General features: G+C 34.6%; 1 protein-coding gene across 1 annotated transcript; it reads right to left on the reverse strand.

Moving 5' to 3' along the window:
- Positions 1–5,436: 5,436 nt before the first annotated feature.
- On the reverse strand, positions 5,437–8,179 carry LOC122057628 (probable xyloglucan endotransglucosylase/hydrolase protein 32). Its single transcript, XM_042619799.1, has 4 exons — positions 7,882–8,179; positions 7,665–7,765; positions 7,364–7,581; positions 5,437–6,214 (listed from the first exon to the last, which is right to left on the reverse strand). Exons 1-4 carry the CDS (start codon positions 8,075–8,077, stop codon positions 5,851–5,853), a joined length of 879 nt encoding a protein of 292 aa, XP_042475733.1. The 5' UTR covers positions 8,078–8,179; the 3' UTR covers positions 5,437–5,850.
- Between the last annotated feature and the right edge of the window lie 9,100 nt (positions 8,180–17,279).

The following is a 17,279-nucleotide window of genomic DNA, read 5'->3' on the forward strand; positions in this document are numbered from 1 at the left end:
CAGATCGAAATTCATTTCTACAGTGGTTGATCCTGATTGAATTGATGTACATAAATTCGGTTTACTATGTCCTAAAACTATTGCCTTCAAAATAAAAGTCTAGCAACTCTTGATTGTGAATTTTCATTAAAAAGTTTTCTAAAATCAAGAAAACCTTTCAACAATTACCATGTTTCCTCTTAGTTATTTGATTTTGCAATAATTGACAGCATCATTATTATCATCACCCATCCTGTATTGGCCATGATGCAAATTAAGTGGGCCATGTGGCTTAGTGCCATTAACAATAATTCATTGACAATAGAGTACGTTTTTTTTTTTTTTTTTTCTTATATTTTTTATAAACCATGCATGGTTGTACATGGATGTCATCATCTTATGTGGATCATATAAGACAAAAATAATCACATCATTATATAGACTATCATGTTTGCTCTTCTATGGGACAAAGAAATTGGCATGCCACTCTTTGTACGATGGAGGATTTGGATCATCTCTAATGATTTTTCCTCCAACTTTCTCAACCTCTCACATGCATGCACTCATGCATCCTGGTGTTCAGTGCACAACCCTAAAAATGCATGTGAGAGGATAAAGAATCACGAGAAGGCAAATTCGATATAGTTACTATCGCGATGTAACCAACCGTGGTTAGCTAAAGCAAAACTTTTTTTTAAGCACATAAAAGTAAATATAGGTCATTTCTGAGCTGGTCGGCAACAACTGTAAAGTAGTGGTACCATGTTCTTATCATTTTATGCCTTTTTAACATTTTTCTTTGTTTTTTTTTTGCTCGAACATTTTTCTTTTTGTTACTTTAAGGTCTAGATGCTCAAATGTTAAAATGAGACTACTTTGAGCTGGTTCTTCCATGGCCAGGCAATGGGTCAGACCTGTTTGAGCTGGACAAGCCAGATCAAAATTGAGGCTGGACCAGTCGAATGGGTTAGAGACAAACTCTCCTGTAGGCAACATTACCATAATTATGTTTGAAGAACCTGTAATGCTGTGGCTGGAAACACTGTGAGCCTATATTTGTCTGGTACAATTCAACCCGAGTCAGCTTGCACCCTAGATCAGCCTTGTTTGGAATAGTCCCTCACAATCTGAAATAGGTTTCTCTATTAAAAAAAAAAAAAAAACCTGAAATGGGTTTCTCTACGAAAAAACAATCTGAAATGGGTTTTGAGTTAATCTATCTGAGTCTGCATCCAGTACCTGAAACTTCATTGGGCGTACCCGATGCACGAGGCAGAGCATATACAAGGTCCAGGAGGGGTCGGGGGAGCAAGAACTATGCAGTCTTATCCCGAGAATGTCAAAAGCTATTTCGACTGCTTGACCACCAGGTCACAACATTCGTATCTAACCATTAGACCAGACACACCCCCTTAGCTGAAACTCCATTATTGGACTTAAATTGTATTACATCAAGTTACAATCAAAGAGTTTTGGGTGTATTCTTGTCACCAAAATGTGAAGTGAGAAGTTGTAATTTTCTTTGGATTGCTCAGACTTATTCTCAAAAATAGGGGTAGAATTTTCAAAGTACTTTAGAAGTTACTTGTCGTTATATCATTATTAAAAACTATACATTTTTCATGCAAATGCATGGAATGACAAATGACAAGATTTACTCTAGTTGAAAAAAATATATATGTTACATTAAAAGCATAAAAAAAAAATTATGACTTTATTTCACCAACTTTAGTTAAAACAAGATTTTACCAACAGTTATTCATCTAAAACAAATAAGAATAATCTTTATATATCCATTATGAAGATGTACATCAATAAGGGTAACATGAGTTCATTATGAATATGTTCTTATTCGAAGTATCCAATTATAGTGGACAATAATAATACATGCATCAACTCAGTTTTTCTCTTTTTTCTTTCTATGAATAATTATGTATTAGAAGAAAGGAAGCTTGAATCAAATCAATGTCTTCATCCATCAAGTACTCAATTATGAATAGCCTAATCTTTAACATGCAATTATATGGATTGACCTATTACCAAAAAAAAATTTATATAAATTGACCACATGTGAGTACCAAGAAAGCCTAAGAAAACAAAAGTCCTAATCATGTTGGTGCTTAATTAGGCCATATAACCATAGATTAATCCATTTCTTGTCCTTTGGCCTTCTGTGGTGTAGTTTAAATCATGCTTTTTGTGGACCTAATCAATTAATTGAATATCTTTCAGTAGAGTTGAGTGAGATGATTTTAATGATTTTCTAACATGGAGTTTCAGAGGCATCAATGGAATTTGAGTTGACCATAAAACCCCATAAAGTTGGAATAAATTATTCACCTTAGAGGGGTAATCAATTTTCCTCTTAGATTTTTTTTTTTTTTTTTTGGGTAAAAAATTTTCCTCATAGATTTTGAAAGCATAAGTTTTCAAATATTCAATATATAAAGGGGTTTTCTTGTTGACACCCTTAAATAAGGTGTCAAATAATTTGTAACTTAATTTTTTTTTTTAATATAATTTTTTTTAATGAAGATAAATTCTTTCATTTTACATGCATAAAAAAATGTGTAATAGAACGAAATTTTTTTATAATGATATAATGATGAGTTACTTTTAAATTCGTTTTCAAAACTCTATCTTTTCCATGACTTGATCGAAAGATCATTTGAGAATAAGAGAAAGAGTAATCAAAATGTGTCAAGTTCTAAAAACACCTATTGACCTATAGAGATTTAGATAATCCTTTTCATAGATGTCATTTAGACAATCGTATACATAAATGATGATTACCTTTTACTATATATTTTGTGCTTTAAAAAAAATTCTTTGGGAGAGGGGAGTAGAGGGAGTGTTAAATGTTATTAGATTATGTTATTACTTCTATGGTTTGCTTTGTCTGCATCAGTATTATAAATATTACATATATGTGCATTATTACTTACTTTGTTTTTTTGTTGCATCTCCTTTTGCCAACAAAGGTTTAATCTAAATACTTCTATTTTTTCCTAAACTAGGCTGGCTAGGTTTAATTTGTGCAATTTTCTTTATCTTTAAGAATTTTGTGCACTATTACGTACTCCAATAATTTGGTGACAAAGTCAAATCCTGTAAACGATTCTAGCTGTACCACCATCATTTATGAGACTTCACCCCCACCCTCCCTTTTTTTTTCCTTCTTAAATCTATATGTTTAAATATAATCCTTCCTCCAACAAATAACAAAGTTTTTCTGAGCTACACAGTGAATTCACTATCTGGATCCAACAAAGAAGATTATGTTTGGTTCCTACCCCCATGTCCCCCGCTCCCACCCTTGAGTGGCCTGAATGCCTACAATGAATGAATTTCTGTTCACCATGAGTGCAGGGAAACTCAGTCTAGAAAAATATATGACTTCTTTTTTCTTGTTCCCAATGCTAGCTTGTAATGTTTATCATCTTGGCAAAAGTTTTTCTTCAACATTCTAACCTTAGATGCCCTCCTCCCCTTAGTAAGTCTCGCTAACCTACCATATGTTAGAGAAGTCTACACTGGTTCGCCCAAAACCAATTTAACCAAATCAAAATTGATTCGAACCAATGATTGACACCCCAAAATTCTCTAAATTCTTTTTGGCTTAGGCCTACCAACAAAATGGTACTTCTTTTGGCATGTTTAACTCTCTAAGTCTATGAACAATCTCTCTAACCTTTACATTTCTAACCAAAATGTTCATGTCTTACAATTCCTAAGTTAATATATTATGTTAATATTCTTTCTTTAATAATTAAAAAAAAAATGCAAAAACAGAAGAAGTTTTTCTTCAATGTTAAAGCCTTAGATGTCTCCCCCCACCCTCTCCCTTTTAATAAGTTTTGCTAACCTACTATATGTTAGAAAAGTCTAAATTGATCCTAGAAACAATTCAATCCGATCAAAACTGAGTCAAACCAGATAATTGACACCCCTAATGCTACATGAGCCCATTATTCATTTTTTAAGAATTAATATTTTTATAATGACATAATGATGATTTACTTTCAAATTACTTTTGAATACTCTTTACCATGATTTGATGGAAAGACTGTTTGGGAATAAGAGAAAAAACAATCAAAATGTGCCACAATTTAAAACACCTATTGAACTATAGCAATGTCATTTAGACAATCTTTATTCATAAATGATTACCTTTAACTATACATTTTGTGCTAATAAAATGCATTGGATTACAGGGTGTGTTAAATATTATTAGATGATGTTATTACTTTTGTATTTTGCTTTATCTGCATCTATCAGTATCACATATTTGTGCACTATTACTTACTTTGTTTTTTTGTTGTTTCTCCTTTTGCCAAAAGTTTAATCTAAATTCTTCTCTCTTTTTCTAACCTAAGGTGGCAAGGTTAATTTGTGCAATTTTTCTTTTTTTTTTTTAGAATTTTGTGCATTATTTATTTTTCTTTTTTGTTGTTTCTCCTTTTGCCAAAAGTTTAATCTAAATTCTTCTCTTTTTTTCTAACCTAGGCTGGCAAGGTTAATTTGTGCAATATATTTTTTTTTATGCACTATTACTTACTCCAATAATTGGTTAGATGGAAACCCCCTGGTGACATGCCAAATCCAGTGGACTATTCTAACTGTAACACCATCATTTATGAGACTCCCCCCTCCCTCCTCCCTCTTAAATCTGTACATTCAATATAAGACTTCCTCTAATAAATAACAAAGTTTTTCTGAGCTGCACAGTGAATTCATTGTCCTGATCAGACAAAGAAGACCCTGTGTGCCCCTACACTCACGTCCCCTGCCCCCACTCTGTGTGGCGTAGTGAATGAATTTCCGTTCATTATGGGTGTAGGAAAACTCGATCAAAAAATAATAGACTTCTTTTTTCTTGTTCCTAATCCTTGTAATATCTATCACTTGGCAAAAGTTTTTCTTCTACATTTAAGATTCTAAATAGTCTCTCTCCCCGCCCCTTAATAAGTCTCACTAACTTACCATATGTTTGAAAAGTCTAGACTGATTCATCCAAAACTAGTTTAACCCAATTAAAACTGGGTCGACCCGGATTATCGGCATCCCTAATGCTACATGAGTCCATTATTCATTTTTTAAAAATTAATTATTTAATCATATTAGTCCATTAATGGAACTGACTTTTTTAAATGCTATATCAATAAACCAAAAATTATAAACATTCACAAATCCAACCCACAGGAAAGAAAGACTGGTAGGTGGTATGAGAGGGCAGGGGTGAGGGGAACCACAAGAAGTCAGAGAGCTGAGTTGCCATACAAATGAAGAGCTGTCAATGAATTCCCTAGAAACTGATCATCTTTAATGACCTTGGCCTTCCCTTACAATTACAAACTCTCCCAACATATAATCTTCAATCCATGACAACCCCATTAATAACTCACACCAACTTCTATGTCATTCACAAGCACAAGCACAAGCACAAGCACAAAGAAATATAAAAAATAAAATGGAAATGGCCAATTATGGAGGAAGAAACAACATCTTAAATAAATGGGTCTCTCTTTTATATGAAAACATTAAAAAGAAATACCAACCACCACACTATACCAAAAAAGGCAAAACCAATAATGCAATCTTTAATTAAAATCTTGGAGGCTTGGATGTAGAGTTGCTCTTGCTTCAGTCTTTGGCAAATGGCTCCCATCTCATGACATTCCTTTTTTTTTTTTTTTTTTAAGTTTTAAGTTTTAGGAGCAAGTTTTCCTACACTCATGGTGAATAAAAATTCATTTATCGCCAGGGCTTTGGATGAATACGGGAAGATATTATGAACCCGAACCCGAAGATGATTTGATGAAGAAAAACTTTCTCCTAAATTCTAATCTTGAAAGATAATCCAGAAAAAAATCAGAAACACTCAGGTGTGAGGGAATGGTCTCTCTTATAGTCTTTGCAGTAGTCATAGACCAAATAACTCCTCCGGACCCATTGCATGGCATAGTACTGTTGACGAGACAGACCACCGGAGCGATAAGGAGAGGCTGAGACTGGGTGGCAGGAGGGTGGTGCATAGGCTGAGCAACCACTGAGCTTGAAACTAGTGTATCTGCCGACAAAGGGTTGGTAGTTATAATTAGCTTTGTATCTTCCATCTTCTGTGGCCCACGATGAAGCGTCCCATATGGATCCATAAACCCACATTGGCCTTAATGGGAAGGTTGCATCACTTTTCCTTGGATACCTCCTTATGGGCACATCATCCACAAAGAATCTGTAAACCCCACAGAAACACACACATTCATTAAAATCCAAAATCATATTACATTGAAGTGCCTTAATCAGATATTTTGATATGCTTTCTGTCTTACTGTTATCCAATACTACTAATAATGCAACAATGGGGCTACTAGTAACCTTTGCTTTTGTAAATATCAACCCAAAAGAAAAGCTAGGGTCACTGGGTACTAAACATTGCTTTTGTAAATATCCAACCCAAAAGCTCGATCTATTAAGTGGATGAATTTACGTGTATATGATGGGACAGAAGGTCTCAGGGGTTACAATGTGAGATTATTGGAATTGCTTATATGTAGTCTCAGGGTTAACCGATGTGGGATTATTCTCTCATCCCAACACTCCCCATCAGGAGGAATTACATACAACAATAACAACGAACTCAGCCTTATCCCAATATGGAATTTCATGCAACATATACAAATGATTGGATGCAAGTTTTGGAATACGAATACCCGCAACAAGAGCCCAAAAACTCAAACTATTAAGTGGAGGAACTCCCAAATGTATAAGAAGGGTTGTAGGATAATTAGTAGAGGCATGATGTGGGACTAAGGCTCCGTTTGGTATCGTTCTAAAAAAACGTTTCTGGATTTTTTTCGTTCTATTAGAACGAAAAAACGGAATCTTCTGTTTGGTGCATTTATGGTCCGTTTCTGTTTTTTTGGAACAAAAAGTGAAGAAAAAAAAAAACTGAAAAAAGGAGATTGGACGGAACTCCAAAATGGAGTTCCGTCTTCCCAGTTTCGTTCTATTTTACAAAAAAAAAAAATTCCCCCGATAAAAATTTGAAATTTTGAAACACCATTTTTTCGTTTTAAAACTGCGTTTTGACACAGAAACTGAAATTTTCGTTTTTGACATGAAACGGTGTTTCTGTAATAGAAACGATACCAAACGGGCTAACTCCCAACAACTTTGTGGGGTGGGGGGGGGGGAACAGTTTTCATTGGCATGGTATAAAAAAACTATTTCATAATTCATCCAAACGGACCATAACCTATTATTAAACAACATGTATATTTCCCCTTCCCAAGAAAGGAAAAAACTATGACCTTAGCCAAAGTTTTTGCAATAAGATATAATTATGATTTAAACAGTTATTGAAATTAAATAGATGACTTACATGATCTCCTTGGGGCTCCAAAGAACACCATAGTTGTGAAAATCACTTGTTGGATCAAACCATAGATGATACTTCACCTCTCTTCCAATAATATTACCATCTCCACTTCCTTTGATGTACACATTAGTCTGCAATGTGTAAGGCTTTCCTGGTGTTGTTCCAAGGAACTCTATGTCTATTTCATCATGGTACCCTGGATAGGCTTCACTGTTGGAAAGCTGCCATTACCCAATTCACAAGAACACATAAGATTACCATATAATGGAAGAGAGGGAAGAGGAGTAAAGTTACAAATTCTCACATATAAAGATGTAATCACTCCTGCAGTATAACCAGATTGGAGCTTAATAGCAGCACCAAAATACCCAGATCGAAATGGGTGAATCGACTTGAACCCACTTCCTGTTTGAGAATTCAATGAAGAAAAAGAAGAAATATCAGATACCCACCAAGAATCTCAAGAGATATACAACTAAGAAATTTAACCTGTAACAAGAATTATGAACTTTAAGGGATACCTGAGGTACTATCAAGCCAGATAGTTAATGTGTTCTGATCTAATCTCTGGTGCTGAGGACCCCAAAGATTTCTATAGCCTTGATAAAAGCCTATGGACCTAAATTTGGAGCTTGGGTAGTAACCAGGTGAAGGTGGCCAGTAGGCATTGCCATAAGGGACCATTAACAGGAAGAGAAAGAGAGAAATGAAAGCCATGAATGCAGAAGAAAGAACAGATTGAAGGAGGAGGAGGAACTGTATTTGCTAAAAGCCTTGAAATTCAGCAAAGGTGTATTGTACATGGGAAATAGTATGGCAGTACAGTTGATATATATATATATATATATATGGAAGGCAGAGGGCCCACCATGCAAGTACGGTGATAAGGAGTTTGATGGGGAAGTTACACATTCAGACAAGAACCAAAAGGCAAAAATGCATAATTGATTATAAATGTGGATAAAGAAAACATATGCTAAGGATTACATACTCAAATTTTTCATTACCACCAGTTTGATGAAATAGAGTTAACAGCTATAGGGATTTCCTACATATTTGGGTGTCCCACATGATTAAGAACTACTTATTATCTCATTAGATTTTATTTGATTTTCTGGCATTGGTTGGATTCAATTTTAGCCAATTTCATAATAGAAATTGAAAATATGAGAATTTAGATCCTATCTAATATGATGCCTACCCTAATGGGAGAAAGGCCTAATTGATTATTTATACGACCATAAATGGTCTTCTCTCTCTTGTGAGTCCCATTGAGAGAAGTGCATTAGAGGTGAGGAAGAGAGCAAAACCGGAGTTTCATTAATCACTGCATAGACGAAGTCGATCTTTAATTTTTTTTTTGGGTGTAAGACCCACATTGCGGCAAATAGAAATCCACAAGGCGCCAGACAAGAGACCTAAGGATCACTTGCTGCACTTATTATTAACTACTAATTTACTTACTATTATACCAAGAAAGATGAAAGTAGAAAAGTCAAACTTTCGAACTTCCCTCGACTTATGCTAGCTGAGCCCAATTGTCTGTGCCACTGAGCTAGATACTTATTCCCTCTTGTTTGTGATTCAAGATTACAATATACAAAATATTATTATTTGAAAGAAGAAGATGGAGAAAAAATAAATAAATGAATTATTAAAAAGGATGTGAAGCACTTTAGTTTAAATGTATTACTTGTTGCCGCTTTAGGATAAAAACTGCTACTTGTTAGACAAGGTTGCTTGGTTGGGAAAGGAATTAAAGAAGATGGAGAGAGAGATATGTAGAAGAAAGAGTGTGGTAGACGGTGGGGATGGATCGATAATAGATGGTTGGGTTTTAATGTCTGCTCTGTGACCCTACAGGGACTTGGAATCATGTTAGGAACTTGAACATGAGGCCTACAACTATACACATATGAAGCAACGTATATGTATGAGTGCCTTACTTTCACATCGACTGTCTTTCCTTTCATCATATCAACTTCCACTTCACTGTATCAGACACAGACAACCGACCAACCTAGCTGCTGTTGTGAGTCAGAATCCAGTGACCCCATGACCATCACAAATGAAATTAAGTTATGGTTTTAGTGCATGGTATTGATCCCCATATGACTAATATGGTATCGTAACATACTATCAACTTTTGAACCTAATGTTTATGGCGATCCACTTTGGATCAGGTATTCCTTTCTACGTAAGTCCACTCTTTGCTTCAGGATTTCTACTTGACGGCAGATAGCCTTTTCCTAGAGGTTTCACTATGGCACCAAGTCACCTCTTCTACACGAGGGTTGGGTTAGGATATTAGGTGCTCTAATACCACTAACACAAACTTGAAAAAACTCAACCCCATAATCCGGCCTATAAGGTGAAAAAAACTCAAGATCACATCAACCCACATTAAATCTCTTTCTTAACCATCGTGGGTTCATCCCAGAGCAGACTCCACTGTAGTGCAGATACAAGGGTTGGGGATCTTCAGACATGCAGTCCAATGTATGAATGTACAGCTCAAAACATTGATGCACAGTCCAAGATGCTGCTAACTTTTGGATTTACAATACATGCCATGTCACGTGACTAAGGATCCCAATCCCGATGATCCCATAACTGATATGGAATGGTAACAAAAAACTGGCACCTAAAACCATATGAAATGGGGAAAGAAAGAGGATGTGGACATCGGGGCCCATCTGAGAGGCTCAAAAAGTGTTTAGTGATTTATGATTGATTAATCCATGGCTTAAAAAGCTCAATTGGAGACGTGGGGTTTTGTCCTATTTGTACGGTCATTGTTAAAGTATTTGGATTTTTGTTTGCGTGGAGTGGAATGGTTTCATTTCTTTCCCTTCAGAACCTCAAGAAAGGACACCCATTTTTTTTTTTTTTTTTTCTTTCTGTTGAAAGGAAAGGACGCATTGAAAATGATATATCACACAATCAAATTGGGAATTTTGAATTTTATATATTTGTATTTTCCTCTCTAGGTATCCATTTTATCCCAATCATAGAGCTGTACGTGTGTGTGCAGGCGCAGGACACGGAGAGTTGTTTTAACTATTAGCTTATTCAGAACATGATATATTTATCCGTGGTTTGTCCAGACTGTTAAAATGAATTGGAAATTGTATGTATAGTTGTATGATCTTAGGTTCGATTCTTCATTTAAGTATCTGTAATAACTGTGGATTGTTATGCTAATCTTCTCAAAAATTAATTAAAAATGTGATGATTTGAAAATATGCATTCATGTATTGAGATATAATTTAGAAAATGTGATTAGGAAAACCAATATTTCACATTTTTTAAAATGATCAATATACGTTTAAGAAAGGCTTCTTTGCATGCTATTGGTACCATATATTATTAGATCTAACTGGAACAAGATAACAATTGGACCTGATCGATCCAATATTCCAATCCATAATCATTAATGATATTTGAACTAAACAAGTGTATATTAATTTTCAATTTAGGTGACAAATTCTACTACATTTGCAATCAAATTTGGTTTTTAGAAGAAAAAATAAAAAACAATGATTTCCATATTTAGCAAGGGTTTAATGCAGTAACAAAATGTTGATTATAACCATTTTCATATTTTTTTTGAATTGATGTTAGTTTCCTTCTTTTCTCTTTACTTACAACCAGAAGAATCCTCAGTTGTTTAAAGAAAAAAAAAAAAAGAACTTATACTTGTTTTCACCTTGCCTCCATCTCTATTTCCATGTTGCAAATTTCAATTGGTTCGTGATGAAATTTTTTAAATATTTATATAAAAACTCTCAATTTAATTAGGAGGAAAATTTATTTTCACTGATCCTTACACAAAAGGATAGCCTCCACAAAACATATCCCATAAACAAATGCCACATGTATGGGAAAAATAAATTATCTGGTGGCATGGTGCTTGCATTCAGACATAATGGGAGATGAATGATTACCCCATTCCCTATAAAATGAAAAAATCTTGCCCTAGTTATGATCATGTGAATGTTATAGGCCACGCAACTAAATAGAGAATCCTCTCCCCCCACCCTCCACATAGAATAATATAGAATTATTTTCAATAATAATAATAATAACAAAATTATCCAATTTCTCTTTCTATTTTTTTGGGCTAGAAAAAGTTCTCTTAACCTGTAAACCTGTGGTGAAGAGAGAATCTCATCATCTATGGGATTTCGGATTATATTTTATTCTCAATAAATGAAAAAAGAAAAAAAAAATTAAGGAGAGAAATAGACAAATACATCAATTATTGCAGTATAAAAAAAATGGGATGTAATAATTGATTTACGTGTGTATTTATTTTTTTAAATTCAAAAAAAAAAAAAAATCTTTTCTTGACAACCAAATATAACATCAACATCATAATAAGGTGAAATCACCATTAGAGAAAAAGGATTCTCTCTTCACCCAATTTGAAGAAAATCTTCAAAAAAAAAAAAATATTCTCTCTCTCTCTCCCTTCACATAGTCCACGAGTGACGGGTCCATGGCCAGTAGCCTAATTGATTTCCAAGTCAATAATGCAACTTTCTTTCTCATAAAACAAAACAGTCAAACACCATTATAAATAAAAAAAAATAAATTCTCTTTTTCTCTCTCACTCTCTTCATAAATGACCGACAGTTCCAAGATAAGAATGTGTCGGTAATGGAGCGAACACCTGACGTAAAGATTTCATTACGTGACAAAGAGAGAATGCACTCGGGGGCGGCTTTAGTCAACAAATCAAAGTGGCTCTCTCGTTGATATCATTTACGTAGCCTACTGAAAACACACGACACAGTCCGTGTAGGGTTTTGGAGTTGGCCCCTTGGTGGCGTGGGGTAGCCGGTACTAATGGTCACGGCCGCCCATTGCCCCCCTCTATCGGTCAATCCCCCCCACGGGCATACTATCCTATTCATCTTAATTATGTAAATCTAACCCAAATCCAATCCAATCCAATATACATCACCCTAATTCTATCTTAATTTTTTGATTTTTTGATTTTTCTCATATTTCTTAGAATAAGAGAGAAAGAAGGCTACAAGGATGCATGGCACTTGCGTCCAGACATAAGAAGGACGAAATGATTGTATTACATTTTGTGAAATGAAAAATCATATATACCTGCTAGATGCACCTGCATGCATGTATCCATTCTCATTGGTCCCCATGCTGGTGCATGGGACATGTAACCTAGCAGTGATCCCTTCCCTATTTTCATATTGTTTTTTTAATATATCTTAAAAATTCAAATGTAGAAAAGATCTCTAACCTTGTTTGTTGTTTCATTGTAAGTTTTTTTTGTTAAAATAATATTTAAATTTTTTTCTTTATTTTAATTTTGGGAAGGGATTCGTTGTCATGCGCATACATCCAAGGGTAGGGGGTGGAGTGGTCATTTCTTTGCCCCATGTGAAAGGGTGTAAGGGGTGTGACCAAGCATTGTTCCTCTTCTCTTATTTATTTATTTTTTTTTTTCATTTTCTTATGTATTTTACTTTAAACAAATAAAAAAAAACTTATTTAAGAAAATATTTTCCACTTTTTTATAGAAAACAAGAGGAACGAAAGGAAGATATGGGCTAGATAAGCCTACAACAACACTGCAATTCACAAAAAATTGCAGTAAGGTGTTCTCATTAATTCAATCTAATTCGAAAAATGCTCACATTTCTCTTGTTAGGTTTTTTTATGATGGATATTGTGAAAGAAGAGCATTGAATTCAGATCTTTACTGAGTCCTAATTAAGAAGATTGTGACATAGATTCCCCCCACAAAAAAAAAAAATAATAACATAGAAACATTATCTGTTACAAACGTTCTCATTCTAGTAAGTCTAGTAGAAATAGCAAGATCATGAACTACTTTAATAAAATATATTTACTCAAAAGGGATTCAATATCCCACAAAATGATAAAGATCTCCCACATAAAAATTTTTATGCACAAGGGCCCATGATTTGGGTAATGTCCAAAAAGCTCCAAAGTAATGTAGCCATTGAAAAGATATGATACATGATTATTTAATTATATAATCTAACGGAAAAGAGATTTAGAAAGAAATACCCAAAAAAAGAGTTTCTGCTTTATGGATTATCTTTAAAGAATCCTCCTGTGGCACTTACAAAATGTCGTTATAAAGACAAAAGTTGAATATGGAACTTTCTTTTATAAAACACAAACCCACACTCTTCCCCTATCTCCCTCTCCAGTCTCCCCACCCCCATAAGCTATGCTACCCAACAGAGAAAAAAAAAAAAGAAAAGGGAAATGTGGGGACAAATGATGTTTACTAAACCCATTTTAACTGTCGATAAGATTATTAATTAAAGGAAAAAGAAGCATGTGTCGCTTCTGTATAAAAATTTTATACACTGACATATTCTCTCTTATTTTTTATCATATGGGTCTTTTGTGGACTCATGTGAATGATTGCATTCTCTAGTTTCTTATTGGTGTAGAGTGCAGATTTCTTCTTACCATGTCTTGTAAGAAATCCTTCCCCTTGATTATTATTAAGATTTGAATTTTTTTTAAGACACCACGGGGAACACAAAAGGAAAGGACAAGAAAAGAACAACAAATAGAGCATATCTACGTATTGCTATAATCATACAAGACTAGTATTTATTATTAGCCAAATGATTGAATGGTCCTAAATTATATGAGGGTTCTTAATTTTGAGTAAGTGGTATAGGGTATAGGAGAGCACAGTAATGAAATGTGTCGGAATGGTTTTATATACAGAAAACCAACATATCATTTCATATGAAGATGAGAGAGATAGAAAGATTAGTATTTATTATTAAGATTTGAGCTTTCCAAGGCATCACCGATAATAAGAAAGGAAAAGACAAGAACATAAAATAAAGCATATCTACTATGACTACTATAAGTATACAATATTAATTTTTCTTATTAGCCAAATGATTGAATGGTCGTGAGACATATGAGGACTCTTCAATCAAATGATATAGGGGAGCACACTAATGAGATGCTTCAAAAAGGTTTCATATATGGTAAGGCCACGAAATCACTTCCTATGAAGAGGAGAGAGATAGAGAGAAAGGATGCTAGTGCGTCCTCCCTTGGTGGCTAAAAAAACATTTTCTACATAAAATCTTCTTTTCTTCATTTGTTTGCCATTTACTAGAGATAATAACCTATTAATTTTTTTATTTTTATTTTTGTAAATTGAGGAAAATAAGGGTTAGGAAGGGCAACTAAAAAGAAAGAAGAAAGGGCCATGGAAGAGAGAAAACTAAGAAGGGGAAAAGGATAGATGTATACTTGTTTAATGAGACATGTCGGTTGCTTAATTGGAGCTTTAAAGGCTATATTGGAATTGGATTCTCTCCATACGTAGGCCTTGTGATGCTTCAAACCTTTGAAATGATTGAATCAGAAGTGTGAATGTGAAAGAAAAAAACACATTCAAACGAGACAGAGAAGGAGTGACAGAGCTATCCAACTACTCCCTTATAAAAGGAATCTAATGGGGTCTACTTCTTTTTTTGGTAAGATAATGGGTTCTACTTCTCTTCTTAAAATTATAGTACTACCCTACCGACAACTTATGTGTCCCTAGACTCCTTAAATGGTACAGTCCTTGCCCCTCTAAAAAGCTCTTCTTTACCGACGGTGAAGGAAATCAACAGTCAAATATGTCAAGCTCTCTTTTGTCTACAATTTCGTCTATATGTTTGAGGGTCTGAATCAATATTTAAATCACGATTAAGTTACGAATTTTCTTTACTGAGGTTGTCAATTTTAGGACCACAAAGGTAGGCCCGATTGAGCTTGATTGATTAAGCTCGAATCAATCCATCCTAATTATAATCGGTTGTTCCCAATGTATGGGTTTAGTCTGACAATAATCTTACTGTCCCCATCATTTACAGGTCCGACCATTTGTAAGTTATATATTAATATTGTTATCAATTATTGAATGTAATTTAGTGTGATGATTTAAGTTTCTTGAAGTCCAAGATAAATTTTGAATAAAAATTAAAAATAAAACAATGTAGGAGATAAATATTTTTATTGGCCCGTTTAGCCTGACCAACCTTTTATAAGCCATACCATATCCACCATATGCAAGCCCGATGATATAATCAATATTGAACACGGGATCGACTTCGAAGGCCCATAAACCATTAAGTGGTGCCCATGGGGATTGCATGGGGTGGGCTTCTCCTGTGTAGTCACTTTAGTGGGTATCCTTTGAACATTATGAGAAAAAAAAAAACAACTTACTTTAGTGGCTATCCGTAGGGCCCAAACAACCTTGTCCAAGGTTGGAGCATAGTTGATGTTGAATCTAAAGGATCGACTGCTGGATAGATACTTTTGGTAGCTAATCCACTTGATAGTACGGTAGTAGCGTCTAAATGTGCAAATATCATGGCAAGAGCAAGTCGGTCAAATCGTCCGTAGTTTATGCAGTGGTCAACCTAACCAAAGCCCAATGGAAGTGGATAATTTTTTTATTTTTATATTTTGTATATATGTGATTGAAATGAGTTGGTTCTGAGTTCGATTCCTCTTGTATTTTTTAGGCCATTCACACGGGGATGTTTAGTGTTCTTCATTGTTTTCGATGAAATTTGAATGGTTCTCATTCAACCTAGTATGATCTGTTTCATGCTGTTATAGGATCGATATGGACCCACGAGACTAGTTAGGCCAAAGGTGGCATACCTTATAGCCTCCAAAAAAAAAAAAATTTTTTAGACAACCTGTAACAGTTTGAGATTACAGATATTTTCACTAAAAGGGAAAGGTTCGCTAAACGTGAGGTGTTCTCTATACTTCTTAAGGAAAAAAAAAAATTCTTATGCTGATTAATGGTATTTTTATTCATTTTATCAAAGAGAAAAAATAATAAAAAACTAATATGATTAGAATGAGAACCGTAAAAAGTAACGTGGCCCCTACACCAAGACACAGGGAGTTGAAATGACCCCTTGCCCCTATGAAAGATGGGAATCCCACTGTTATTTTTTTTTCTTAGAAAAACTTTCCTACTACATCAGATTTACTATTTCTCTCTCACTTCTCTCTCCTACTCTATCAATATAGAACCCATAGTATCCAACAAAAGGGGGGGGGGGAGCATAACGATGAAACTAAGGGCATTTCGATCATTAAATATGTAATCTACTCAAAATTTACCAGAATAATATGTTTGCATTTTTAATCTTACATCCCCATCTACATCAAGCCATGTGTTTGGTAACCAGTAATGCAGAATCTATAGGTATAACCTTTCGCTCAATACTAGAACCAACAACTGAAGCATCTAAGGCTGCATCCTAGAAATGGATCTAAAATGAACCAGGTCAAACTGACGTGCAGTCAACGTGGGCCTAAGCCCACCAAGTGTCGGCCCAAAGGAGTTCTGTGGAGGATTTTTATTAGCTTGGATAATCTCCAAACTCCTCCAAATTGAGTAAAACATGTCTAGGAATACTCCTTAGTCCTTAACCCCAAGAGACATTTTGGATCAACCAAAACCCAATGAGTTAGGATAAATCTCCTCTTTGATTGGCTAGAACATCTCATCCTATTTTTTTGAGTTATTGATCTTCTATTGTCATCTTTAATCTAATGGATTTGGATGAGATTGGTCTCAAAATGATGATGGGAGGATAAGATACTTTCTTGACTATAAATCAGACCTTATACCACATTATTCTATGGCATACTAAGAAGAAAAAAGAGACTCTAACAACAAAAGTCTGAGAACTATGCAAGAGTTGTGACTTTCTCATCATCTTGGGCTTGTTTTTTTCCGTCCTAAGGCTGTTTTCATTAGGCTGAAAGCATCTCAGGTACACTAATTAGTAGGGATGAGAGCATTAATGTCAGATCCCCAAGGAAATGATTCATTTGCTCATTGAAAGCAATATATGCGAAA

Source organism: Macadamia integrifolia, chromosome 12, assembly GCF_013358625.1.
Source record: "Macadamia integrifolia cultivar HAES 741 chromosome 12, SCU_Mint_v3, whole genome shotgun sequence".
Taxonomy (NCBI): domain Eukaryota; kingdom Viridiplantae; phylum Streptophyta; class Magnoliopsida; order Proteales; family Proteaceae; genus Macadamia; species Macadamia integrifolia.

Bases quoted from the DNA above. Each gene is read 5' to 3' on its own strand.
- LOC122057628 (XM_042619799.1), bottom strand. From the start codon at position 8,077: ATGGCTTTCATTTCTCTCTTTCTCTTCCTGTTAATGGTCCCTTATGGC. The intron at 7,766-7,881 runs GTATCCCTTAAA...ATTCTCAAACAG, and splicing joins CTGGCTTGATAGTACCTCAG to GAAGTGGGTTCAAGTCGATT. The intron at 6,215-7,363 runs GTAAGTCATCTA...TGGGGTTTACAG, and splicing joins TGGAGCCCCAAGGAGATCAT to ATTCTTTGTGGATGATGTGC.